At 40.3% G+C, this 26,063-nt stretch overlaps 5 protein-coding genes, 5 non-coding genes and 1 pseudogene across 13 annotated transcripts; 8 read left to right on the plus strand and 3 right to left on the minus strand.

Moving 5' to 3' along the window:
• The first annotated feature begins 1,047 nt into the window (after positions 1-1,047).
• On the plus strand, positions 1,048-4,789 carry LOC121975358. Its single transcript, XM_042526959.1, has 8 exons — positions 1,048-1,401; positions 1,796-1,978; positions 2,048-2,491; positions 2,555-2,731; positions 2,829-3,122; positions 3,195-3,317; positions 3,383-4,333; positions 4,420-4,789. The coding sequence occupies exons 1-8, from the start codon at positions 1,201-1,203 to the stop codon at positions 4,699-4,701; spliced, it is 2,655 nt and encodes an 884-aa protein (XP_042382893.1). The 5' UTR covers positions 1,048-1,200; the 3' UTR covers positions 4,702-4,789.
• Positions 4,790-4,976: 187 nt separating this feature from the next.
• Positions 4,977-8,586, plus strand: LOC121975359 (NADH dehydrogenase [ubiquinone] 1 alpha subcomplex subunit 8-B-like). Of its 3 annotated transcripts, none has more exons than XM_042526960.1 (3): positions 4,977-5,100; positions 5,170-5,381; positions 8,235-8,586. In XM_042526960.1, exons 2-3 carry the CDS (start codon positions 5,194-5,196, stop codon positions 8,368-8,370), a joined length of 324 nt encoding a protein of 107 aa, XP_042382894.1. In that variant the 5' UTR covers positions 4,977-5,100; positions 5,170-5,193; the 3' UTR covers positions 8,371-8,586. The 3 variants fall into 3 exon arrangements, with proteins under 3 accessions (XP_042382894.1, XP_042382896.1, XP_042382895.1); XM_042526962.1 differs by having other exon boundaries at positions 4,979-5,081; XM_042526961.1 differs by having other exon boundaries at positions 4,981-5,090.
• A 913-nt stretch (positions 8,587-9,499) lies between these two features.
• Positions 9,500-9,602, plus strand: LOC121979035. Its single transcript, XR_006111316.1, has one exon. It is a non-coding gene; the product is annotated as a U6 spliceosomal RNA (small nuclear RNA).
• Positions 9,603-11,080: 1,478 nt separating this feature from the next.
• Positions 11,081-11,151, plus strand: TRNAG-GCC. The gene has a single exon. It is a non-coding gene; the product is annotated as a tRNA-Gly (tRNA).
• Positions 11,152-11,239: 88 nt separating this feature from the next.
• TRNAG-GCC lies at positions 11,240-11,310 on the plus strand. Its single transcript has one exon. It is a non-coding gene; the product is annotated as a tRNA-Gly (tRNA).
• A 1,704-nt stretch (positions 11,311-13,014) lies between these two features.
• On the plus strand, positions 13,015-14,319 carry LOC121975360 (peroxidase 4-like). Its single transcript, XM_042526963.1, has 3 exons — positions 13,015-13,249; positions 13,348-13,539; positions 13,615-14,319. Exons 1-3 carry the CDS (start codon positions 13,037-13,039, stop codon positions 14,173-14,175), a joined length of 966 nt encoding a protein of 321 aa, XP_042382897.1. The 5' UTR covers positions 13,015-13,036; the 3' UTR covers positions 14,176-14,319.
• A 1,095-nt stretch (positions 14,320-15,414) lies between these two features.
• On the plus strand, positions 15,415-16,874 carry LOC121975361 (annotated as a pseudogene).
• A 2,098-nt stretch (positions 16,875-18,972) lies between these two features.
• Positions 18,973-19,904, minus strand: LOC121975363 (dof zinc finger protein DOF5.6-like). Its single transcript, XM_042526964.1, has one exon. The coding sequence runs from the start codon at positions 19,707-19,709 to the stop codon at positions 19,140-19,142; it is 570 nt and encodes a 189-aa protein (XP_042382898.1). The 5' UTR covers positions 19,710-19,904; the 3' UTR covers positions 18,973-19,139.
• Positions 19,905-20,484: 580 nt separating this feature from the next.
• LOC121978989 lies at positions 20,485-20,575 on the minus strand. Its single transcript, XR_006111291.1, has one exon. It is a non-coding gene; the product is annotated as a small nucleolar RNA snoR1 (small nucleolar RNA).
• An 844-nt stretch (positions 20,576-21,419) lies between these two features.
• On the minus strand, positions 21,420-21,514 carry LOC121978990. The gene has a single exon (XR_006111292.1). It is a non-coding gene; the product is annotated as a small nucleolar RNA snoR1 (small nucleolar RNA).
• A 1,834-nt stretch (positions 21,515-23,348) lies between these two features.
• On the plus strand, positions 23,349-25,595 carry LOC121975364. 2 transcript variants are annotated; one of them, XM_042526965.1, is made up of 4 exons: positions 23,349-24,338; positions 24,421-24,603; positions 24,662-24,771; positions 24,853-25,595. In XM_042526965.1, exons 1-4 carry the CDS (start codon positions 23,616-23,618, stop codon positions 25,463-25,465), a joined length of 1,629 nt encoding a protein of 542 aa, XP_042382899.1. In that variant the 5' UTR covers positions 23,349-23,615; the 3' UTR covers positions 25,466-25,595. The 2 variants fall into 2 exon arrangements, with proteins under 2 accessions (XP_042382899.1, XP_042382900.1); XM_042526966.1 differs by having other exon boundaries at positions 23,354-24,338; positions 24,680-24,771.
• Positions 25,596-26,063: the final 468 nt, after the last annotated feature.

Here is a 26,063-nt window from a genome sequence, read left to right on the forward strand (position 1 = left end):
ATATATCCACTATCAAACTAAACAAATAGTCTCCAAGAGAATGAGAATGTTTTGATATCAAAACAAGACATTTTATTATTCTATCATCTTGTTTGTCTCAAGTCAGTGCAAATCACTCAACCTCTGCATCAAGCAATGCCTAAGTTGACGAGTAGATATCAAGCCTCAAACATTTCTCCGCATGATACAAAATTCCATTCATTTCGCCCATGGAGCTACAATGCAACAGTTAGATTCTCCGAGATTAATCGGGCATTTCAACTATGGTGCATTGTCAAGATTTTTTATTTTTTTATTTTTATTTTATTTTTTATCCTTAGGATGAGTCTAGTGATTAGTGTATGAGGTGTTACTATCACGAGGTCTGGGGTTCGAATCTCGACAAAACTAAGGTAAATATCTCCCTTATGTGCTAGTCACTATTCCAAAGGCTAGTAGCCGCTCGTGATTTACCTCCTCCGTATTGGTCCTGGGACGGATTGACCGGGGTGCTAGGGGCGAATGTATTCACCTTTTGCCATCATTATAAAGACTTTTTTTCTAATAAGATAAATCTAAAAATACTAATTATTTGGATGATCTTTCATTGTGATTTTTCGATGAAAAATTTCTACAAAATTAAATTGATTATCTTAAAAATTAATCGATGAACTGATACCAAAATAAAAAAAAAATTCATTCCATTCTTTTTTTTTAAACTAAAAATTAGATTTTTTTCATTTTAATGAATTAATTTTTTTCATTTTCTATTGATCTATGTATAAAATCTATAGTCTTTTATATATTATCATAGATTTGATAATAGATATCCATATATTGATCCTAAAGATTTAAAATTTAATCTTAATAGAATTTTTTGTTCCATCTAAAGTTTTTCGATATCCTCATCCCTAAGTATTCTCTGTATAAAATTAAATCATCCACAGTGAGATGGTCTGATTTATCTTTTTGTTTTTTCGTGGGAATTATTTGAATCCTGACAATATTCAATATTATTAATTATATACTAGTGGCCATCTGCTTCTCCATTTTTCCAGGCCACCTCTGTTTCTTCTTCCTCTCGTCAATCCTTCCTTCTCTTCCTAAGTCATCTCCTTCCCTTCGCCATGGATCGCTTCGATTTGCCGGTATGCGGCGAGTTCCGTACGTGATAAGATCGAAGAGGGAGGGAAGGAGAGGGGGATCAGTAATTCAGAGAAGATGGGAATGAATTCAGTGAAAGGGAGTGCTCTGCTTTTGGTTGCGTTGGTGATGGCGATGAGCTTCTTCCTCGGCCGGAAGAACTGCATGGTCATGGCGAAGCATCCTCGCCGGATTCTACTCGATACAGACGTCGATACTGACGATTTCTTTGCGCTCCTCTACATTCTGAAGCAGAACCGCTCGGAGTTCGATCTAAAGGTTCGACTCTTTTTCATCACCTCGATCAAGAAGCTTAAATTTTTAAGCTTTGCTTCTCTTGATTAGTTCTTATGCTCTAATTAAACTTTACTTTCACTGTTCATGTTTGATCCAAACCGAGTGAAGATTGCGCAACTCTAAAGGCTCAGTTTGTCAAGAATGGAGTTCTTTTATGACAATGACTAGCCAGTTGATAATTAATATAGTTATTCTAGCTTAAACAAGCTTGGCCATGCATGAAATAAGTGGTGCTAGTGACAACAGTATATCGAGTTTTCTAAGCTCTTCTTCGTTATCTACAGATTTCTCTCCCCTTTTGCACCAGTCAAAAGCAGATTCTCCTCTGTTTTTTTTTTCTGTTTTTTTTTGAACAAAAATGTTGCATAAATCACAGGCGGTGACGATCAGTGCAAACGCGTGGTCCGAAGCAGGGCACGCAGTGAACCACGTATACGATTTGCTATACATGATGAACAGAGACGATGTTGCTGTGGGAGTTGGAGGCGACGGCGGCATATCAGACGATGGCTCCATTATTTTCCCTAATGTCGGTGGATTTCTTCCTCTGATCGAGCAGGTACTACACTTCTTCCATTTGATTCTCCTTTTATTTGATCTCAGATTAAGCGTATACCTTCAATTTCAGGGAATGTCGACGGCCGGTGACTGCCGCTATCGACAAGCGATTCCGGTAGGCTCTCGCGGGAGGCTCGATATCGGCACCAATTACGGCCTTCGAAGGTCCTTTCTTCCTCAGGGGAAGAGGAGATACGTTCCCCTGCATCAGCCTACTGTCCAAAGAGTCATGCTCGAGACCATCTCTGCAGGCCCGACCACTCTGTTTCTGATCGGATCACACACAAATGTCGCCCTGTTTCTGATGACAAATCCCCGGTGGAAGAAGAGCATCGAGCATATCTACATCATGGGAGGAGGGATCCGGTCAGAAAACCCTATTGGCTGCTGCCCGGACTACTCTAGTTCTTGCATTCCCCTGCAGTGCGGTGACCATGGCAACCTCTTCACGGCTTACGCCACCAATCCATTCGCAGAGTTCAACATCTTTTCTGATCCTTTCGCGGCTTACCAGGTTCGTGCAAGTTGCAGTTCTCGTAGCCTTTTTGTATATATACGTTTCATGATTCTGTTTTAGGTGTTCCATTCCGGGATTCCGATCACTCTCGTTCCGCTCGACGCGACCAACACCATCCCGATCAACGAGGAGTTTTTCCGAGTGTTCCAGCAGCGCCAAGAGACCTTCGAGGCGCAGTACTGCTTCAGATCTCTCAAGATCATTCGCGACACTTGGTCAGACGACCATTTTTACACTGTGAGTCCATGCCCGTCCCCTTCGCATTTGATATATAGATCGCCGGAAGAAAGACCGTGTCTCCTGTTCATGTTTGCATGCATGCACGCGCACGCAGAGCTATTTCATGTGGGACTCGTTCCTCTCGGGCGTCGCCATCTCCAGCATGCGCGACGGGAACGACCGCAACGGCGACGACGACAACGAGTTCGCCGTCATGGAGTACCTCAACGTAACGGTGGTCACGTCGAACGCGCCTTTCGGCGTCGACGACGGCTCCAACCCCTTCTTCCATGGCCGCGCGGTTCCCAAGTTCGACCTGCAAAACGGCGGCGTCCACAGTGGCCACGTTCAGGCAGGGCTCCGAGATCCATTTTGCCTCGTCAATGCCTCAACTAAAGGAAAATGTCAGGTAATTTAATCGTATAATAAGATCGATAATTGTCAATCCAAATCGAAGAACACCTAACTATTGCAATTGCAGGACGGATACACCAAAGAAGTCACTGGATCGGAAGCTGTTCAGGTGCGAGTTGCGAAAGAGGCTAAGCCGAACAGAGATTCAAACAGCCCACTGAACAGACAGTTCTTCCAGAGTTTCTTGGACGTAAGAATCAAACATAGATCATTTGATGTTTCTATTCAATAATAATGCGAGTTGCTTATCTACAGGCTCTTAATCTTCGTCCTCAGTCTGGGAAATTTAGCCTCGCAAGGCAATTTCCTTTCTACAGAGAAATGTTCTACAAGCCAAACTCTTCCTTAAGCCGAACGAGAGGAAAGGCTGTGGTGTTCGACATGGACATGAGCGCCGGAGACTTCCTCGCACTCATCTACTTGCTGAAAGCGCCGATCGAGACGATAAACCTCATGGGAATTCTGGTGAGTGGAAATGGGTGGGCAACTGCCGCAACTGTAGACATAATCTACGATGTGCTTCACATGATGGGGCGAGATGACATTCCAGTCGGATTGGGGAATTTCACTGCGTTAGGCACTCCTGTTCTTGGCTGCCAATACGTGAAGGCAATTCCACAAGGAAGCGGCGGGCTTCTCGATTCCGACACACTCTACGGCCTCGCGCGATCGCTGCCGCGGAGTCCTCGCAGGTACACAGCTGAAAACTCATGCAAGTTTGGAGCTCCGAGGAACACCGATCACCCTACGCTTAGGCAGACACTGGCTGTGGAAGTTTGGGAGCACATTACAAGAGCATTGGGCCCGACTGATAAGCTCACTCTGCTCACGAATGGTCCTCTCACTAACTTAGCCAGCATCATCGATCAAGATCGAGATGCAACTAGAGTAATACAGGATGTTTATGTGGTGGGAGGGCAAGTGATGGACGGGCGAAACAAGAGAGGGAATGTCTTCACTGTTCCCGCCAACAAGTTTGCCGAGTTCAACATGTTCCTCGATCCTTTAGCTGCAAAGAAGGTGATGGAGTCGAACCTCAGCATCACACTCATTCCTCTCGGTGCTCAGAAGAGAGCAGCTTCGTTTGTGAGGATGCTCCGAAGTTTGAAAATTGCAGAGAAGACTCCGGAATCAAACTTCGCACAGCAGCTGTTGTTACTGCTCAATCAACTGGTGCTGAAGAACCCTAAACTATATCGTCATATGGTAGTATTAGTTTATTCTTCGAAGCTTAACGTAACTGAAGAACAATAGATTTCAGTTACTGATCGATATATGATCTCTTTCTGCAGGATATATTTTTAGGTGAAATTTTAGGTGCAGTTGTTTTGGTCGACCAGGGCAAGTTGAATGCGAGAATGCAAATCAAACCGATTGCTGTTCTAACTGGAGATCTGAGCCGAGATGGACAGATTGCAGTCGACAGAAATGGGAAACTAGTCCACATTTTGGATAATTTCGATAGCCAAGAATACTACGAGCAGTTTGCAAATTTATTAGGCGAGAAGCAGCAGTCTGCAGTCATTGGAAGCTTTGATGAACAAAAAAGAATATGGAGCACACCACCGAAATGAAAGAGAAGGAGTTCACTTGATTCTTTGAAAAACAGTGTTAATTCTTTGTAAATGTGCATAGATCATATTTGTCATTTATAATTTAACTTGTGAGAATATTATAATTACTGTTAAAGTCAATAGATTAGTAAATTGTTTTATGATGGAATTTTACAAATCTATTTTTTTTTAAAAAAAAATAGTACTTGGGCTTGGGCCGAGAAATTGATCCTAATGAAACTTTTAATATTGGGCCCCAAAACAGAGCCCAATATAGACCGGCGCAGCAATCGTGACTTCATCACACCCTTTTGCTCCTCGCATGCGCATTAGCGGGATACGAACAGGGCGGGGCTGCGGCGGCTTCTGAGTCTCTCCGGGCAGTCTTCCTCGTCGCCAGCGTGAGATCTGTAGGCGAAGGTATGGATCGGTGCCTTGATTTCACCCTTCTCTACTAACGATCCTTTTCACGTGGTCTCGATTTCACAGGGCAGTTAGGGCGAGATCCGCGACATGTCGAGCACCGTCGATCTGGCTGGGGAGCCGATCCCCACCTCAGCCGTCCTCATGGCCGCTTCCAAGCACATCGCCGTGCGGTGCCGGGCCGAGAACTTGGCATTCCTTAAGTGCAAGAAGAAGGACCCCAATCCGGAGAAATGCCTCGACAAGGGTCGTCAGGTCACGAGCTGCGTCCTACATCTGTAAGTACTTGTTCCGAATCGTTTCTACAGCTCATGATCTTTAAATGTTTGTTCTATTATTCGCGTAGGCAAGTTCGTAGCTTTTCGTGTAATGCATTTTACCATCGATTTGGGAGAAAAAAAACTAGGTTCAAAACTCTACCTTTTATTTTAAGTAGGTATGTTCTAGTCTTTCTCTTATTCCGGATCCTTGTTAGGGGAATCCAACTATCATCGTCATTTTCATCATCAAGCCGCGTTTGACTCTTAACTATTTGTGGCCGGCTAAATAGATGTCATCCAGTACGCATAGTAACATTCAAATGAATTAAATTATTTTTATTATATAATCAAGTTTTTCTTTGGTCTAATACAATAGAAGATGCAGACTATTTCTTTTGTTCCCATTGAATTGACAAGGCAGAAAAATGTCAAAAGAAAGAGCACTTCATACTTATCATACGTTTCGGCTGTATTGAATGTATCCCAATGAGACAGTACGGATAAGTGCTATATAGGCTGGTTATTGTGTTTCTGAAAGGTTAAATTTGCACTTCTCCATGTTCAATTACTTTGCACTCTTCCAGCAACTGTCTCTAGCATATGATAGTAGATCTAAAGTTTCCATGCAAAGTAAGAAAAAGCAATAACATTGGCGAGTAGGTTTTGTGGCGTATGATGATTCTCAAATTTGAATCACTCTATATTCTTCTCATATCACATGAATAAAGTGTCCAAGATTCAACTTCTACGGAAAAATCTTGTACATTGAAGTAAATGATGCAATATGATCTGCACTGAGGGATTGATTATCTCTACACAGTGAAACGCAGCTATAGAATTCTAGACTTTCATTTACTTTTTTGTCTTCTTAGTTGTCATAAGACTTTTTTAGAAAATTTAGTGTCAACTTTACCCTATTAAAATTTTGGTGTTTCAAGGGTCTTTACAAAATAAAAAACCACATGTTTTTCTCTACTGTAAAAACAGACATTTGAAATTGGATAGTCACAATATTCTCAAAATTCATCATTTAAGGCCTTTAGGTTGAATATCTAGCATTTGTCACTTTTGAACATCATAGGAATTTGTAAAGTTGGCTAATTTTTAATATTTTGTTAATGCTCCAAAAATTATTGGTGTCTCTCTTCTCATCAATCCAAAGCTTCCCTACATGATTTTGTGTTCAAATTTCTTAATGCAAGTTCCTAGTCATCTTTAGTTGCACCTTTTTATTTGTTGCTGTCAAGTAGGCTATTCTAACTCATTCAGTTTATTAAATGCGCCAGTTAGTTACACATAGGCCCCATTGGCAGAAGCACATGAATTAACTGTTATTTTCTGGAGAATGCTCAAGAGAGTGTTGATTAATTAGCTATGCCTTCCCTGCAAAGGTTTGTTACTTAGGCCTTGTTCATTTCTACCTTAAGCTTCGGTAACGATTAAGGTCTTCGTCCATGCAGCTGGTCATTGCTCTCTTTGCCTTATTTCATAATTTATGTGTAATTTGTCAGTCTTCTCACATTTCATGCGTGATAGTTCATTGTGTAAAACTGGGACTTAGTCTAAAGCAATGTCTGCGGCAGGTCATAAAGCATGTGGCCTGTATAATATATTATGCCCTAAGAGAAACTGACAAAGAATTCTCACTTCATTCATATGACCATATTTGTATGTACTTTTGCATAAGTGTTGGTATTAGGGTGTGCGGTCCGGACAACATTCATGCAAGAGCATTGTAAGCTTAGAGAGACTTGGAAATTCTTCGAGGAATTTTTCAATTTGCTAATAATCATGAGAAGTCAGGTATTTCACATCTTAATATTCTTACTAGATACTGGAATGCCTGTGCATTGCACGGGTGAATATTTTTATTTAATAATATAAAGGTGAAAAATAAAAAATAAAATAATTTAAAATTTAAAAAGTATGATTATCAATAATTTAATAGGTTTGTTAGCACGGTGCCACATAAGGTTGTCAAATTAAGATTGATATCGTGAATCATTTGGAAAAAAAATCATTGTGGATTGTAAAAAAAAAATAAATTCATTTGTGTATTTATTTTATTTTAGGAAGGGAATGCGTGCTAGAAGAGTCAAACCTCTGATGATGACTTTTAAAATTATAACAAGAATGGTGAGATTTGATCTCTATTTTGTACTCTGTGCATGTGGCATGATGTTACCAGAGACCACGTGCAGACTTCATTAAATCATGGCACGAGTGTTCCCACTGGAGATGTCGATGGTAAACATGAGAATAAAAGCTTGACATACATATTGGCTGGTTATTGAAATGTGCATGATAGCAAATATCAATCAGTGAAAAAACAAACTGTGCAAGTAAGTTTGGCGAGGTACTAATTGGTAGAAACTTAAGATGGATTATGGACTTCTATTTTTTTTTCCTTTTCTTTTTTATGTTTTACTTGGGTTGAGAGGCAGGCTAGTTGGAAGGTGTTACCCTATATTGGCATAAGGGTAAGCTGTGTGAAAATAAACAAGGAGATGACCTTGTTGGAGCGAAGAGAGTCGGAGAATAGGCATTTACTAGCAAATTTATTTTTGTCCATCTAGTCAATTGATGCATAGACTGGAAACTAGTCATCAGCATCATCAGCAGGGAAATTTAGTAGTTTAAACCTAATGTATCACAAATAGTCTCTCGCATCTGATACATCAAGTGAAATACTAATTCTCAGTTTGATTTACTTCCTCTGTCATGATTGTTCTATGCGATTATCACAAATGTATTTTGAGGAGAAGAAACTTAAAAACTTGATTTTTGCTTAAATGGTTTCTTAAAAATTAAACATTACTCAGTAATTATTTTCTTCACAGAATAATTGAAGAGCAACAACTTTTCTTGCAGGCTGAAGGAACTCAATCAGAAATGTCCTAAAGAGATGGATGCTTATGCTGGCTGCATGTACTACTACACCAATGAGTTTGACTTGTGCCGCCCAGAGCAGGAAGCATTTGAGAAGGCTTTCCCGATATCCAAGTAATTACTGTCATCTTTTGAGTATTGATGAAGACATCGACTTCCTCTGTTGGCCTTTGCCACATAAGAAACAACCAGTGGCATGAAAATGCTTGTCACCAGGATCTATGCTGATCTTGTTCTTTGAATCATATTTCATTTGAACTAATGTTGCTCAAGATACCTTTCCTCCATATTGGCTCAATGAATAAGCTCGCAGGACATGCAGTGTTTCAATTTACCGATGGTGCATCACATTAACTTCTTTTGCTAATGTGGAGGATGTTCTATGCTTGGTTTGTTCGAGGGAAAATGATTCAAGTGACAAAAAAAAAAAAATGAATGACATTAGTTGTGTGGGGAAATCTTGAATTGAACTGTGATAAATTTGTGTGAAACGAACAAGTGAATACTGTTAGTTTCCAAAGTGACATTTCTTATGAGCAATGGGAATCAACTATAAAATTTATTTAGAAACTGATTAAAATTTATTGTGGGGTTTTTTATGGGTTAAAGTAGTTCAAATTGTTTAATATTTTAAGATGTTTTAAAATATGTTTATATTCAAGTTTAAATTGTAATTATAAGATACACGCGTGATTTAACTTAGCTCGTGAGAGTTAACAATATTTTTATTTTACATTAAGATAATCGTGTTTATATATTATCATTAAATAGTATTAATAAATTAGCTAGCAAAATTATATTTGCTTACGGGAATTTATGATAATAAAAGATTTTTCTTTTTTTGTCCCATTTTCCCTCAGTACTTTAAATCATTATCCATGGCATAAAAAATTCATGGCAAATCGGTCAAAAAAAAAAATTGCTTCAGTGTCAGAGAACCCTTAGTGATGACGTGTCAGTTTTACAAATCAACCACTTGAACAGATCATTTGCCAAGTGGACAAGAAAAAATAAAATATCCTTTCCTGTTCTAGGTCTTTCGTCTCTTCTTCTCCGTCGTTTGCGACTCATTCTCGTCTCCTATTCTTGTGATTTTCGCTTCTTCTGGCATGTTTCGTCGAGGTTGGGAACTGATGCTATTTCAATATCTAAAGAGGCTAAAATGTCTAATGAGCATTTATTACTCCCACATCGTTAGTTTCAAATGATTTTGGCCATTCTTCTAGATTTGTAGCGAAGTCAAGGTTGTCTCTTCGGAGACATCCGATAAAATTGGAACGATACAGAGAAGATTAGCATGGCCCCTGCGCAAGGATGACACGCATAAATCGAGAAATGGTCCAAATTTTTTTTGTTGATCCATGTTTGCCCTTTTTTCCCCCTAAAGGTGTAAACCTTAAGCCCTAGCTTTAACCCTAAACCCTTTTTCGTTGATTTTGTTAAACTTTGTCTCTCGCCTTTTCTTTCAGTTCAAAAAGCTACCTTGTATATTTTTTTTTCCCCAGCATTAATGTGCTTTCGTGAATCTCATTCATATTCTTTGCCCCTAACTTGCGTTTTAAAGTAGCTAGCGAAGTCTAATTGGAATATGGAAACAATAGATTGTTTTTAAAACAAAACAATTCTTTATTATTATATTCAATCTATTTCCTTCCGACTTTTTAATAAAGTATGTTGTCTCTAACCAACCAGCTGAATTATGTAATGTTAATACCTTGTTTTTCTTATGGCTGGTTGTTAAAGCTGGTGATCGTTTTGTCGTTCATTGAAATAGGAACTACAAACACAGGATATTAGAAGGTGAATTTTCATTAGGAGATTGAATATTTGGTTTCAACACTGTTGGACATTTCTATTATGTTTACTTGCCATTCTAGGAGAAATTGTTTTGTTTAGTTCATGCACTTTATATTTAGGCATTGCTAAGAAACGATAGACGAAAAAGAAACTTCCATGTGAATCTATTTAATACCATTTCATCCAATAGCATTAACATTGATTGCTCATCTACTTCAATTTTGTGTGAGTCTAGAAACCTTCCATGTTGATTTTATGATCTATAGCTGTAACACAACTCTATGACATAGATTGGATGTTAATAATGTTCCTATGTGCGAGTCTAGAAACTTAGGACAGATAAACTCGGACTTAAGTATCTGTTAGCACCTTTAATAAATCCCAATGACAAAGGCCTAGGTAGCCGATGAAAAGCATCAAGATCAGTTTTGGTTTATTGGAATGCTGATGCAAAGCTCTTTTGTTTAGCCAATGTGCATGTTCAATGTTTCATCATTTACTAGTTGTTTATAAGCAAACCTCTGTTTAGGAACTAATGCTTCTCTTAGCTTAGTAACTACTTTCTAGTTTCTTCTTAGATGTAATCCACTATCCACTGCTAATAATGTCGACTAATGTTAGTGTGAAATTTAGCAAAAGCACTTGGACTGTCTATGATCAATTGAAATTGTGTAGGAAAGCCGAAACACAGAGAGCACTAATTGGGAACAAAAGTAAACATGTAGAAATCTACGAAGGCATCAAGACCAGTTGTGTTTTATTGGAACTTCTCTTGTTTAGTTGATGACCATGTTTTCTGTTGCATCATTTATTAGTCGTGTATGAGCAATCTATTTCAAGCACAATTGTAGGGCTTCTGAAATGGGTTTGGATTAAATAGATCATTACACACATGTTGGTATCTGATCGAGCATGCAGTGAAGATGATCAAAACGTGTAGGTCACAATTGTTTATTATTGACTCTTAGCAAAAAAAAAAATGCCATAGTTCTAATGGCTTAACTATATTGATAATGAAAAATAGCATCACAGCACCAGTGGTCTAGTGGTAGAATAGTACCCTGCCACGGTACAGACCCGGGTTCGATTCCCGGCTGGTGCAGAGTTTTTTATTTATTTATTTTTGATTTTAAAAAAAATGCCATTGTTTTAATGGCTTAATTATATTGATAATGAAAAATAGCATCACAGCACCAGTGGTCTAGTGGTAGAATAGTACCCTGCCACGGTACAGACCCGGATTCGATTCCCGGCTGGTGCAGATTTTTAATTTTTATTTTTATTTTTGAAAATATGCATCAGAAACCTTACAAAACCTTGAGATAATCAACGTAAAGAAAAAGCATGATCACGGCAAAATCTTGGGAACAAATCTTTGACTACTCACCAACTACAAACTGTGAGGCCGATGACGACTTTGCCTTGCTCGGGACACAAAGTCAACCGCTCTACCTACCTAGAGGCTAAATCTCTATAATTTGATCCCCCAAATCCAAGACTTAGGACGAACGTAAAAATCTAACCCCACTTCTAACAACATCTCCCATCAATTAATTAGGACGTTTAGTTTTCCATTCTTCTAACAACATCTCCCATCAATTAATTAGGACGTTTAGTTTTCCATTCTTTTGCCATCAAAGTAAATCGAAAAACTACAGATGCTCTTGCCAAACAACTTTTACACTAATCATCAAAGATTCAAACTTCTCAAATGTAATCATTGCTTAGGAGTCCAACCTATCGTTCACCGAGGGCTTTTTATGGTTGATTCTACCCAGTAGTTTTCGAGTCCAGTGTAGCAGATGTTGATTGCTGAATCTGTTTTAAAGCAGACATTGACCTGGTGCAATTCCAACGCTCACATTCTCAGTGAGGTTTTAATGTCAGCACCCACTTTGTTAGACTTGCTTTCTTTTTCTACGAGAGTTAGTGAGTTGTCTGACCTCCAGAGGACAATCAATTTGTAGTAGGTTAAGAAAAGTAAAAGTTGCACTAAAAAATAGCTACTGGGGAGATTATTGCTGGTTCCAATCAACTAGAAGAATAGGCCAGAGAATTTAGTTCCATTTTATGGTGACTAGCTAGAGATGGAGTTTAATTAGGTGAGCAATTATCGCTTACAAATGCTGAAAACTACGATACAAGCCAGCATGATTAAGGTTTTGACTGTCTAAAGTAGTAGTTTTTATATTCTTTCTTTCTTTTTAAGTTGATTGTTTTTTTAACCGACATGTTTGGTGCTTCAATAAAAACGTGTTTTGTTTTAGGCAAAGAGTATTTTTCGATTTATCTGAAGACAAAAAGTGTTTTGGCTCTCCTTTTCCAAACTTCACAGTTAGAACGTCTCTTTCCATAGTGAAATTACATGCAATGATTAGTGAGGTAAATTACTTTCATCCCACAAATTGCTGGGGATAACAGGGGCCACAGTGTAGTCAACGCAGAGCCAGGTTGGCTTGACTCATGGCCGAGCTCAAATCAAACTAGTCCGACTCACGACCGAGCTTAAGACAAACCACTCCGACTTAAGTCTGCGTCCAGGTCGGGCTAGCATGTTAAAGGGTGGACGCATACGGTCATAATCTGACTTGAATTGGGCTCGACGAGAGACTTAGTCATAGGCGGGCGTATGAGAAACGTGGGATAGACACATTCCCTAATCCCTGATCCCTGATCCCTGATCTTAGTTGTGCCCTCACGGGCTTAGCTGAGTTGGCAAGTGACACATGAGGTCTTGGGGTCGAATCTCGGGACATAAATCCCTGTAACCTGTGTAAATTCACCCCATCTGTCACTTGCCTTTACAGCCATCATGATTTACCTCTTTCGTGTTAATTCTAGGACAAATTAACAGGGGCGTTAAGGGTGAGCGTATTCATATTTCGCCATATGATCCCTGATCTTAGCTGGATCATCTGAAAATGCCCTGCTTCATCCCCTATATAAATCCATGCAATTGGAATCCTCTTCTCAAACCAAACTGAGTAATGGCTTCTTCCTCAACAATGTTCCACGCCTCTTTCGTCATTGCACTCCTTTCTATAGCTAGCGCAAATGCGCAGCTCTCCACGACTTTCTACTCTTATTCATGCCCGAATCTCTTCTCGACGGTGAAGTCAGTGGTCGAATCTGCTGTCTCCCAGGACAAGCGCATGGGCGCGTCTCTGCTTCGCCTCTTCTTTCATGATTGCTTTGTTAATGTGAGTACTGCTCTTTTTCAAGCGCATGCAAAGAGTTAGTTAATTACTTCAGAAGATCACGACACTGATGGATGGTAAACTACTCTCTCATCCTGCAGGGTTGCGATGGATCATTGCTTTTAGATGACACGAGCAGCTTCACAGGGGAGAAGACAGCGACTCCAAACAAGAACTCTGTTAGAGGATTCGACGTGGTGGATAGAATAAAGTGTGCAGTGGAGAAGGCATGTCCTAATGTCGTCTCCTGCGCTGACATCTTGGCGATCACCGCAAGAGACGCTGTAGTAATTGTAAGTGATCAGAGACACAAACAGTTTGAGATTCATTGTTTTGATTTCTGAGAGTACGCTGCAATTTGAATGCAGTATGGAGGGCCGTATTGGGAGGTGAAGCTGGGGAGAAGGGATTCGAGGACGGCGAGCCTTTCGGGAGCCAACGGCAGCATCCCTCCTGCAACCTCCAACCTCAGCACCCTCATCTCCAGGTTCTCGGCGAAGGGCCTTTCGACTCAAGAGATGGTGGCGCTCGTAGGGGCTCACACCGTCGGCCAAGCTCGATGCACCTCCTTCAGGGATCACATCTACGACGACGCTAACATCGACGGCTCCCTGGCCTCCGCGAGGAGGTCCGATTGTCCGAGGACGCAGGGCTCCGGCGACGACAACTTGGCGCCTCTCGACCTCCAAACTCCCACCACCTTCGACAACTATTACTTCCGCAATATTGTTTCCCAGAAGGGCCTGCTTCACTCCGATCAGCAGATGTTCAGCGGCGCCGGATCAACCGATTCGCTGGTGAGGACTTACAGTTACGATCCGAGCACGTTCGCCGCCCACTTCGCGGCGGCGATGATCAAGATGGGGGACATCAGCCCGCTCACTGGATATCAGGGGGAGATCCGCAAGAACTGCAGGAAAATCAACTAGTGTGTAACGATGTGTGAGAGATTACTATGCGTGCTAAAATGTACTTCGAATGGTTTGAATGTCGCCGTGGGTTTTTATATGTAAACTAATAAGTCAAAGTTTTATATATCTTGATAAACTATAAAGTCAGAGAGTTTTCTTTCACGAGACTTGCACTAGATGACTTGATCTTATGATAAGGTCAACGTCGGAGATACGTCGCCGGCGTCGGAAATTGGACGTAGAAGAACATGTTCCCCCAGGCAATCCTAGGCATTATGCAGCGAACGGGGGAACTGGGAACTTGTTGGGTTTTTTATAGGCGTGTTTAGTATATGGGCCGATGGCGGCCCACGGCCTGTGACAATCGAAGGGGGTCTACAGTTTCCGCCTAGGGTTTCGGCTCTCCTGCCATTGCATAATCACACACGAATCGTCGAGCGGCCGCGGTATTTTCCCTTGCTGGCTTTCGGCGTCGATCTCGTGCTTCGGTTTCGTGGGGAAAATGGACAGGAGTAAGTTTCTTGATATCTCTCTCATCTTCAACGAGCCTTTGCATCTGGATTCTCTAGATTTGTTAACAATTAAGATTTTGCACACATTTTTTTGTTAGGTTTGATCGGTTTGAACTGATTCCTTGTCTCCTTTTACGTCGAATCAGGGGATCATTTTCAATGTTTGTTTCATTCAAGCATATTATCACCTTCATGTTAATTGTTAGTAGCAGAAAAATCGTAATGTGAATGTTCGTCGTGTCATCTGAACCTGCATTAGCATTCCCATTTTTTTACCTCAAAAAAATAGAAGGAAAAAAAAACTCCGTGGAAGGTACAAATCTTATGTTTATCATATAATTTTTAGCTTTAGCGTATTATGAAGTAACATGAAATATTTTGTTATAAGGATGGTTTTAATTTATCATACTGATTGATGGACATACTTGAATATACGTAATTTAGTTTGTGTAATCGCTAATTTAATAGTGTCCTTAAATTAGTGACGTTCTACATCAAATATTATAAATTTTAAAACCAAAGCTAATTCAATAGTGTCCTTAAAACTTTTTAGCTAGTGATTGTTGTTGAACTCGTTTTTTTGAAATCTCTATGGTAACATGAAAGACCTAATTAGTTTAACTTCTTGTGATATCATACAGGTGGCTCTAAACTCTCCCCTAGTTTAGTTAGTCACATATCTATTTCCAATTTTAATTGTTGTGAATTGGCATGCAAATTGAAGGCTTATTTTTCACGCAGGATCTGAACATTGTTATCGCCAAATTAAGAACAAACCCTATCCTAAATCACGGTACTGCCGTGGTGTTCCTAATCCTAAGATTAGGATTTATGAAGTTGGAATGAAGAAGAAAGGGGTTGATTAGTTCCCCTTCTGTGTCCACCTGGTGAGTTGGGAAAAGGAAAATGTTTCCAGTGAAGCTCTTGAGGCTGCCCGCATCGCATGTAATAAATACATGACAAAATTTGCAGGAAAGGATGCTTTCCATCTAAGAGTGAGAGTCCACCCATTTCATGTCCTTTGAATCAACAAAATGCTTTCTTGTGCTGGAGCTGATAGGCTCCAGACTGGGATGAGTGGTGCCTTTGGCAAGCCTCAAGGGACATGTGCTAGGGTGAGTATTGGCCAAGTCCTTCTATCTGTTCGCTGCAAGGATAGCAACAGCCATAATGCTCAAGAAGCATTGCGTCGGGCCAAGTTCAAGTTCCCTGGACGTCAGAAGATTATTGTCAGTGGAAAATGGTGAGTGTAGGAGGGAAAACCTTCGAAGTCCAAATAAAACTCCATCAAGCAGTTTGAGAATTTACTGGAGGTTACTAGTATTATCAAATTGGCACTTTACGTTGTGTGCTGACATTGGAATGATCACTAGAGTCATGCCACTGTTTTATGTTGTGTGCTAACATTTTGAACTGATTCCCAGGGGTTTTACAAAGTTTAACCACAATGACTATGTCAAGTGGAAGAGCGAGAACAGGATTGTTTCAGATGGAGTCAATGCCAAGGTAGATACCTTTGTTGCTTTTGTGATGCAATAAGTTAACAGTTTGTATGCTAGCTGCTTTATCTTTGAAATTTTAATGTGTACATCTTATCTTGTTAAATTTGTTCTTTACCCAAATCAGTTGGAAATATTGTGTGTGATGCATATGCTGCAGTTCTAGAGAAGGCTAGAACCTGTGGGATTTAAACTATTAGATCAATCTTATTTCTTTCCTTGACTTCTAATATTATTTCCAAAAAATCTTTTCCTACTAGTTAGGATGAACATACACAATAACTTTCAAGTTCTTTTGGGTAGTAGAATAACCTGATACATGCATATACGATTCAAGTTAAGTTACTACATGCAACTAATCCTCTGTAAAATTGTAACCAAGATGTTGAAAGTCACATTGATATTTTGTTTGGTCTTGCAGTTGCTTGGATGCCATGGTCCGTTCGCTAAACGTCAACCTGGAAGAGCATCCCTAGCATCCGTCTTCACACAAGCTTCTTAAAAACGGATTCTCAGTAGGGTGACTCATGTTGCTCTTGAAGAACCATGTTATTGTCAGTTCTAGTTTTGCAAGACAACTCTTCTACTTATTTTTTACAAATTTGCGAAACCTAGCAATGTCTTTCAGTACTTGGATTCATGTTATTGTTATTTGTAGGCACTGGTTTTTTAAAAATAAACGAAAGTGCGTCATTTGACAGCTGAAGACATGGGCAAAATGTGTTGGTTTACCTTATCCTACTCGGCGGATTTTCGATTGTCAGATGTGACTGTTTTAAAGTTTTTTATTTTTATTTTAAAATCAATGCAGTAAAGATGCAAATCGATTGTTATTAAAATTGAGTAAATTGAATTGATATAATACCTGCTAATTTAGTTGGTTATGGAATTAATTATTTTTTAATTTATTGTATTTTTTTATTTGCATAGTTCATGTATTTAGCTATTCGAATTAATTAATTTTGGAGCTCATCGGTTTGATCTTATGGAACACCGCAAGCATATGCAAATGTCGACTTTTGAATATTCATTATGCGGAGAGTTTGTCCTCCAACTTTTTGCATCGTATCTTCGGATATGACTATCAGGATAAATTAGAAAAATGCTCACGATAACAGTCCATCAATACATTATTTTTAGGACAATTACTCATTAATAAAAATTAATTTATTAATTTGTTAAGAATTCAATCCTTAAATACTTCAGAAACGTAGAAAGCGCACTCTGTTGTTATGTCTCTAAGTGAGTGCGATTGAAGTAAAAGATAAGTATCATCGATTATATATTTTATATCTGACTTAACTCGTATTCAATAACACTGAATCTGATCCAACCGACCCTCTCCTTTAAAAAGGCCTGTCCTTAAAAATTTGCCAGCGGCCGCGAACGTCAACTCGACTCGCAAGCTGCCTCCATGCGATTGATTCTTATATGGATAGTCGATTTTTGAATTTATCATTTGTGTGGATGGATAATTGATTCATCATTATAAATTTTATAATAGAGATTGAATTGAAATAATAAAAAAAAATACTAGTCGTAATAGTATCATTATTTCCTGTGTTATGAAAAACAGAATAAAATTCAATGCGCAGATTGCACGGGGGACTGTAACCCAACCAAAGTCTTGATAGTTGGAACACTACGTCCTCATACATCTGAATCGCGTTGCAAGACCACTGCCGTTCTATGTTGAGAAAAAGAAAAATAACATCTGAATCGCGTTGCAAGACCACTGCCGTTCTCTGTTGAGAAAAAGAAAAATAAGAACATTTCCTTTCTAACTTAACATCTATTCACGCGTGTCGCGTGGAGTGGGCCATTCCTGTCCACCAACAGTCGTCGTACCCATCAATCCCAATAGGACTGACAACGACTACATGAAAAATAGGGGCTGCGGCTGTCTTTTATAAACAGTCGCTGCGCCTCGGCCATTAAATTTACCGCAAAGATCATCGGTCTTTTTTCGTTAGGACATCTTCGATCAAGGATATTTGAAAGAGATATTTCCCCTCCTTTCTAGTATTTGATATTTGAGAGGATATAATTTTATGTCAAGTGATTTCATTTTAGGTAGCACGTAAGTGGGTCGGTCCCACAAGAAAAAATGATTATTTTTTTAGATATTTTATTATATAATTTGAGATATTTGAGAGTAAGATATTTAGTAAGCGGGATCCGTAATTATTTAGTTGAGGGGATATTTGATTATGAGATTTGGGATATTTAAGAAGTGAGATATTTGAGTGATATAGACATGGGGACCACAAATATTTGGAAAAAATATTTAGTATTATTATGGATACTCTTATCAATAATAGTTTCAGATCCCTCACTATTATAATATATTTATAATTATAAAAGAAAATTTTTATTTTCTGATTATTTTGATAACTTATAAAAAATTTTGACCGAATAATAATTAATACGGCTAACTAAATTTATCAATTTTTTTAAAATATTTTTTCCTTATGCATAGCTATGATCATTGTTGTCGTGTTGCTGCAGACTCATGGTAAATTAAAATGTGATTTCGTTCATCCCGAACTCAGAGTCAAATTCAAGATTCAAATGTGATTTCGTTCATCCCGAACTCAGAGTCAAATTCAAGATCAATGGTTCAATCCGCGTTTGTCAGATTTAAAACCCACTGAATGAGATAGGTGTTGAATCAGGTTCCTTAATTTTGGCTTTTTTTGAGAAAAATATCCGACAAATTTCCGTCATTGTCTGTTTGCATACATCTTGTCGAAAAGGACGGAAGGATGAATCCAACCAACTAATGTCATAATCATTCAATTAAACAAGAAAGTCAAATGAAGATTGGTGTTTCTCTTCCATATGAAACAACTCTTAATTTGAAATTTAACATTCAATTGATTGGAAAAAAAAAATATACATCATCAGCACGTCCCTTCATTCAGAAAACAAAATATGGAATCAAGCATGCGTCCCTTCGTTGCACTCCCATTCATAGAGCCCATGACGATGATAACGATCCATCGTCAGAGTAGCCGATCGATTCTGGCCACCCGATAGAGAGAATATTGTTCATGCAGGATGATCCTTCACCATCCAACAAAAACTTTAGATTTTGGCAGGGCTCCTCCTCCGTGCAAAGCCCGAGCGTGTTCATGTCTCCGAGTCCATGTTTGCAGTTGTTCATGATATTTAAACAGACGTCGTTGGTTGAGAAATTCGGCAACTGTACGGGCTGCACTGTTGTGGCAGCCGAGATGGCGGCAGAGGCAGGACGGTAGCGCTTGTTCCTGCGGCAGGCGCCGCCGACAGGGACGTTGCGGAGCGAGCCGCCCTTGGTCCAGTAGCGGCGACAACTCCTGCAAAAGTAGCGAGGCTGCGAGAGGCTGTAGTTGTTGTAGTAGCAGAACTTGGTGTTCGTAGAGTCGCACCGCGGGCACCTGAGCGGCTCTTTCTGAGGCGGTGGCGGCCGCAACCTCCTCTCAGCTGCCGGCGTCGAGCATGCGGCCAGCTCGCTGGAGGCTAGGAAGTAGGCCGCGGATATGGCCTCGTCTTGGCCCATCACTCTCCTGAAGAAATTAATGGCGAGCTAATGATGAAGTGGGAGAAGAAGAGGGATCTTGAGCAGGGAAGAAAGAAGAATATATAGAGAGTAGAGGAGAGGAGCACTAGTCACTTTGGTTGTGAATGCGATAACAAAGTAGTAGGAAGAGATAACAAACACGTCAGTGGAGGAGCGACTTAGGGCTTCATTTGCCTACTTTAAAGTTTAAACTCGAAAGCGTTTATCAAGCAAAGTCATTCATAATGTCTAAGATATTAAATTCTGTGACTGCGACATTTCACCGAACAGCACAAGGACCAGACACAATCGTTCATCACGGGTTGAGAATATTGTTGTAATCCACCACCACCCCCCTACTTCCGACTCGATCGTCTCTCTAACAAATGAATACCAAATTTGACTACTTAGATCTGGATATAAAGAACAATTTGATTACCCGCACTCTGACATTTTATCGAATTTGAGCATCATGCTACAGTGGATTAGGAATGCTGCTACGATGATCTGAGAAGCTATGATCGATTCCTGGCTTCTTTATTGGTCAGCCTCATTATTATCCCACGGCTACAAGGAAAGCATCGATTCCTGCTTCTCCATTCACGGGACATCAACCATATTTGATCTTTGTTCATTTCATGGCATACTCCTGCACTGCCGACTTCCTGTGTCACCAGCAAGCTGAACTGCCTCATAGAATGAAAGATCATACAATAGATTGTATACATAAAAGAATTTAACAAGAAAAACGGAAACCAAAAGGACTATCAACAAGGGCTCAGTTCGGTGCTAAATCTGCTCAAGGAAGAGACATAAAGCCCTTCTCAAACAAGAGGTGTCAGAAGAAAGCATTATTCATCATGGCCCTGGAACAAAATGCTATAATTATTTGATGAAAAGAAACAATCACAGTAAAGGGGCTCAGTTTATTGCTGAATTTGCTCAATGAAAGCCATAAAACGGTAAGTTAGATCCTATCCATGGATGAGCGCGGATTCTCTGGTCCACAAAATACGGACCAGAGGATGGACCACTCTCCACCATTGGTGGAGAGTGATGACCTCCACTTATTTTACACATAAAGTCATCACTCTCCAACAATGATGAAAAATGATTCATCTTCTGATCCACATTTTGTGAACTAGAAGATCTGAGCTGTCCATGGATAGCTCCTGAATTCAATCAGGCACTGCCATGTGTGTACCAATCACCAAGATTTATATTTTTTGTTAAAAGAAAAGTTTATGATTAATATCCACATGACAGTGCTTAATTGGGTTTAGACACTATCTATGTGGATAGGATCGAACTTACCCTCCCATAAAGGTGGAAGATCCAATCCTGTGCAGACAATGCCCCAGCATGACTAGGGGTTAGTGGGGTCCACCCGGTGGTAAGTGGGATCCACCCACCTTCAGCCAAGTTAGGACACTGCCTACACAGGAATGATCAAATTTCCCCGCCATTCTCAAACAAGAGGTGGCAGAAGAAAGCAATATTCATCACAGCCCGCCATATAGCAGTGACAACTACTACAAGCCATAGTGCATCATCCATGAGAAGGTGCGGAAAATGCTTGTTTTTGTATTGAGAATTATTTACTATGGCATACTCAAAATAGATGTTTGGTTGTATATCAAATAGTTAACAACTAAAAAGTCCTGTACTGTGATTTTGAAAGCATGTCTCCTCTACAATTGATCGTGAAAGGGCTCAGACATTTGCTACTCTGCTCAAAGAAGGGCTGACATGATGTAGCCCCTCTCAAACAAGAGGTGTCAGAACAAGCAATGATCATCATAACCCTTTTTGATCCTTGCTCATTACTGATAATGTCCTAATAAAATGATAGGCGCAGGCATAGTTAAGATGGTTTACTTAGCGAATTAAGATCAACTAAAAAAGGCTACTGAAGTCGATCAGACTTTGATTCTGCAATGTAATAGCTGCAAAGGATGTCAAGCAATAAACATGGTAAGCATGGAAGCAAAAAACCAGGCACTGCACTGACAAACAAACAGCACAAAGCAAGAACAAGCCATAACTTAGATTGCCCATAACTCCAAATCACCAAACAGAATTCCTCACTGTGAATTAGAGAAAACTATCCTACAAGATGAAAAGATACGAATATTGAACTATTGCAGAAATATAATTCAACAAACATATGTAGAAAATAAAAATTTTCCAACGCAACTGCTCCAACTACTGCAGAGGATACTAGTTTAAGAGGAAAGGTGGGGTCTCAAAGACTAGCATGAACACATTCAATTGTGCATACCAAAGCATGTTAATCTCATGTGGATTGGTAAGAAAGACATACCCGCCTCCACCATCTTCTTTAAGCTCTTTCATGATCAAAAACATGAACGAAATCATTAATATCACGAAGAATTAGGTGCAAACATCAAGGATTCATAATACCAAGCTAACACATCCTAGTAATTTCAATTTTCCACTAATAGACTACTCAAATTAGTACACTCGTATAAGCACTACAGATAGAATATCCAACAAAAATAAGCTAGCTTAACTATAGTCAGGGATGCTGACAAATCAGCCAAAATAGTTAGTGTAGCTTCAGCCGAATATTCCACATATAAAGTATTCAAACACAAATCCACTTACAATTGTTGATAATATTTTTGAAATCCCAAAATAAAATAAATCCAACATACAAGATGTCGTATAAGGTTGAAAAGTGAGCAAATGTAACAAAACGTCGCAACAAAAATGTATGTAGCTAAAGGAACGTAACCAACATTTACCCAACTCTCATGATTAGAAAGCATAAACTTGTGAATACTGATAAGCACAAACACACCCAAAGTCACGATTTTTTTTTTGTTTTTGTTTTTGAAGGTCAAGAACAGAAGACACTAAAGGTCTCGAAATGCATTATTGGATAAGAAAGAAATCTCTTTTTTTTTTTTTCTTTTTGTCGCAAAGAGAAACACCTCAAATATTACCCAAATAAACCATACAAACGAGAGATAACTCCAGCATGAATAACATTCTCAGCGAAGCTACTAAAAAGCAGGAAGAAACATAGCGGAAACACAGAATCTCGCAAATCATATCGCTGGAAAAAAAAAAGTATCGCCTTGGTAGCACGGTTTGTGCACTCGACCAATACGACCTCACAAACAAGAAGAAAAAAGAGACGAGTAACTGTAAAGGAAGGAGAAGAGGAGGATCGCGGAGAGGCGGCCGCCATTCGGCGGCGTACTAAAACGCTCGCGCAGGTGCAGCAGCTATATATCGATCGGAGTAAATCGGGTTAGCGGGTATGAAAAACTAGGGTTCGGTGGATTTCCAAATTCTAATGTCAGCTAGATTCGGTTCTTAAAAAAAAAAAACTCCATTAAAATTATCGAGATTTCCCCAATGGAAGCGCATTGAAACGTTCTTATCGAGAAAAACGGAATATAGAAAAATACAAATTAGTCTTCGGATAATTAATAATAATAATAATAATAATAATTATTATTATTATTATTTATGTTTAATCATAAATAAAGGAACTCGACCGTTGCCCAACGTTACAAATTCCACGATGCCGCACAATACCGGCTTCTTATAATACTCACCACTGCACTAAAACAGAACGTACCAATATGTTGATTCGAAGAACCTGTAGGACCCACCTGTGTTCCCTACCATGACCTGTGAGAGTGAAATAAGCGGGTAATGAGATCACAAGTCGTCACTCAAGTTCTCTCAGATATCTTTGTCCACCCATGTCGGCCTACTAAATCGATCCAAAACGCAAGCTGCTCTTCCTCACAAATTCTCTCTTTTCCGGCGATTCTTGACTGTTTGTTGTATTCGAGATTCGAGATTCGAGATTGTTGCTCTGATCTTGTATAAAACCGAAAAAAATCTAGATTTTGGACCCAGATCGCCATGGCAACATTGGTGCCGGGAGTCTTGAGAAAGCTCCTCGATGGTATGAACCAGGATAAGCCGGCGACGTCATGCGGAGAGCGGAGGAGCACCGCGCAGCTGCAGGTTACCGACATCCTCCCGGCCGACCTGGACGAGAAGGACCTGTGGCCGAAGCGCGGCTTCTACATCAAGCTCTCGGACTCCGCGCACTCCATCTACGCCACGCTTCCGGAGGGCCAGGACGAGCTTGTACTCGCCAACAAGCTTCAGCTCGGCCAGTTCATCCACGTCGACCGCCTCGACCCGGCCTCCCCCGTTCCCCTCATCGTCGGCGCCCGGCCATTGCCCGGACGCCACCCCCTCCTAGGCACCCCCGAGCCAATCGCCCGTGTTATGGCAAGCGGAGGCGACAAGTCCGTCGCCTCCTTTTCTTCCGTTCACAGGAGAAGCTCGTGGGAGAAGAACGCAGTCGCCGGAGGCGTAAAGCCCGTGGCTTTGGACTTCGGTGTCAAAACCCCCAAAAAGGGCATAACACTTACTCCGACTAGTAGCGTTTTCTCGTCTCCGGTAATGGCGACCAGAGCATCTGTCAATGGAACTCCTCTGAGTAAAATGAGTGCCGCCGATGCCAAGGAAACCGGGTCAGCGTCTGTGAGGAAGAGCTGCAGCATGGCCAAGTTCTCCAGGTGGAAGAGCGTCGGCGAGAGAGATCCCAAGATTCCAAAGACTCCCTTTCCCGCTGTAAGCAGAGTGTATCGCCGAAGGAAGGGAGGAAATATCTTTCGTTGAATCTCACATGCTCCAATTGTTCTTCTTCTTCCAGGAGACGCCTCCAAGTAAAAGCCCCATGCCAAAACTGAGGAGTGCTAAATCCATCGGAGAGGACACATGCCGGACTTCCGATAAACAGGACACCTTACTCACCTTCGACAACGCACAGTACCACAGCTCCGGCGGCGAACGCAGCATACCCTTGCCCGGGAAGCTGCTCGACACCCTTGGAAAGGTACAGTTTTTATATACAGAATTTCAATTCCTTTCACAATTTTCATTAGTTTAGTTAGTGTGAAGTTGAATTGCAGGTGGCTCTGCAACAAAGAGAAGCGGCTCAGAAGACAGCTCTTCAGGCCCTGCGAGACGCTTCTGCTACAGAAACCGTGGTCAGAGTTCTCAAGTAAGGCCATCATCTCCATTATTCCTAACTAGTCACTCGATTCGATCGACATCAAGGACTTAGTTGTGTGAATTGTTTCAGGATGTTTTCTGAATTGAGCAAAAGCGGAAAGCCAGAATCACCGGCAGCTTGCTTCGACCAGTTCCTGAGCTTCCATCAGGAGATTGTGCAGGCAGTGGCAGACATAGAATCGATTCAAGCAGCTACTCTGATCACAGCACCAAGCGAAGAGAAAGAAGATTCAGCCAAGATACAACGATCTTCTAACGACGAAAACTCCATCTTAAAAGAGAGGGATCACAACTCCATCAACCAAAATGGGAGATCGACTTCCAAGACGAGATCAGCATCCAACACTGTGTGCCTTGGCAAACATCCAAGATCAGATGGCGGCCATAAAATTAATGATGAGGATAAAGGTCCGAGTTGCTCTAGCTTGGGGAGGTCGATGAAATTGGCAAAGCAGATACGAAAAGAGGCAGGAAGATGGTTCGTGGAGTTTGTGGAAGAAGCACTTGAATCTGGTCTGAAGAAGCAAACTCAAAAGGATGGTGAGAGATTGAAGTCAGGTAGCTGTCCCCAGTCACTGATACTGAGGATCATAAACTGGATAGAATTGGAGCAATGTAAGCTTGTTCATCCGAGGGTGGCGCAAATAGCGAGAAAACTAAGGATCAAGGCAAGAAACCCATAGACCGGCAAATTGATGTTCAACTTGAGCCATGCACGTGTAATAATTTGTTCGTGGATCTTCATTTACTGGATTAGTGGATTAATGTTATAAAGTTTTCTTTTAAATACAATTCAGGGATCCGTTTGACTAATCGGGATGTGCTCATTTGACTAAGCTTGGATGTGACTTTTGTCTATAAAAGATCATCAATCAATTAGAGGGTAATAAATTTACTATAATGAGATAAAGATTAATTCTTGATAGACGTATGTCTTTAGAAAAAAATTTCTTTTACCCCTAGCCATTTCACGGGTCGGTTATAGGTTGACCTGTGATTTATCTTCTCTCACATAACTTATAGACGAGATGTGAGGGATTGGGCTACGAGGGACTCATAGGGTGAGCGTAATCACTTTTTACTATAAACAACTAGATGTGATTGGTCCAATTCTATAAAATTTTTTCACCTACCATCAAGAATCAGGAAGTACAGATAAATCCTGAAAACGACCATAAAATTTTTCAAAGTGTTCGGATATAATATATTCGGGGTGAGATTTGAATCTTTATTATCTAAAAACCCGTCCCATCTCAGGGCATCTCCATTGGGAGTGTTTTG

The sequence above is a fragment of the Zingiber officinale genome, chromosome 4B, assembly GCF_018446385.1.
Source record: "Zingiber officinale cultivar Zhangliang chromosome 4B, Zo_v1.1, whole genome shotgun sequence".
Lineage (NCBI taxonomy): Eukaryota > Viridiplantae > Streptophyta > Magnoliopsida > Zingiberales > Zingiberaceae > Zingiber > Zingiber officinale.

Excerpts from the sequence above, each read along its gene's own strand:
- LOC121975364 (XM_042526965.1), top strand. The coding sequence starts at position 23,616 with ATGGCAACATTGGTGCCGGGAGTCTTGAGAAAGCTCCTCGATGGTATG. Across the intron at positions 24,339-24,420 it reads CAAAGACTCCCTTTCCCGCT|GAGACGCCTCCAAGTAAAAG; the intron begins GTAAGCAGAGTG and ends TTCTTCTTCCAG. Across the intron at positions 24,772-24,852 it reads ACCGTGGTCAGAGTTCTCAA|GATGTTTTCTGAATTGAGCA; the intron begins GTAAGGCCATCA and ends GAATTGTTTCAG.
- LOC121975363 (XM_042526964.1), bottom strand. The coding sequence starts at position 19,709 with ATGGGCCAAGACGAGGCCATATCCGCGGCCTACTTCCTAGCCTCCAGC.
- LOC121975358 (XM_042526959.1), top strand. The coding sequence starts at position 1,201 with ATGGGAATGAATTCAGTGAAAGGGAGTGCTCTGCTTTTGGTTGCGTTG. Across the intron at positions 1,402-1,795 it reads GCTCGGAGTTCGATCTAAAG|GCGGTGACGATCAGTGCAAA; the intron begins GTTCGACTCTTT and ends CATAAATCACAG. Across the intron at positions 3,123-3,194 it reads CAACTAAAGGAAAATGTCAG|GACGGATACACCAAAGAAGT; the intron begins GTAATTTAATCG and ends TTGCAATTGCAG.
- LOC121975360 (XM_042526963.1), top strand. The coding sequence starts at position 13,037 with ATGGCTTCTTCCTCAACAATGTTCCACGCCTCTTTCGTCATTGCACTC. Across the intron at positions 13,250-13,347 it reads TTCATGATTGCTTTGTTAAT|GGTTGCGATGGATCATTGCT; the intron begins GTGAGTACTGCT and ends CTCATCCTGCAG. Across the intron at positions 13,540-13,614 it reads CAAGAGACGCTGTAGTAATT|TATGGAGGGCCGTATTGGGA; the intron begins GTAAGTGATCAG and ends ATTTGAATGCAG.
- LOC121975359 (XM_042526960.1), top strand. The coding sequence starts at position 5,194 with ATGTCGAGCACCGTCGATCTGGCTGGGGAGCCGATCCCCACCTCAGCC. Across the intron at positions 5,382-8,234 it reads ACGAGCTGCGTCCTACATCT|GCTGAAGGAACTCAATCAGA; the intron begins GTAAGTACTTGT and ends CTTTTCTTGCAG.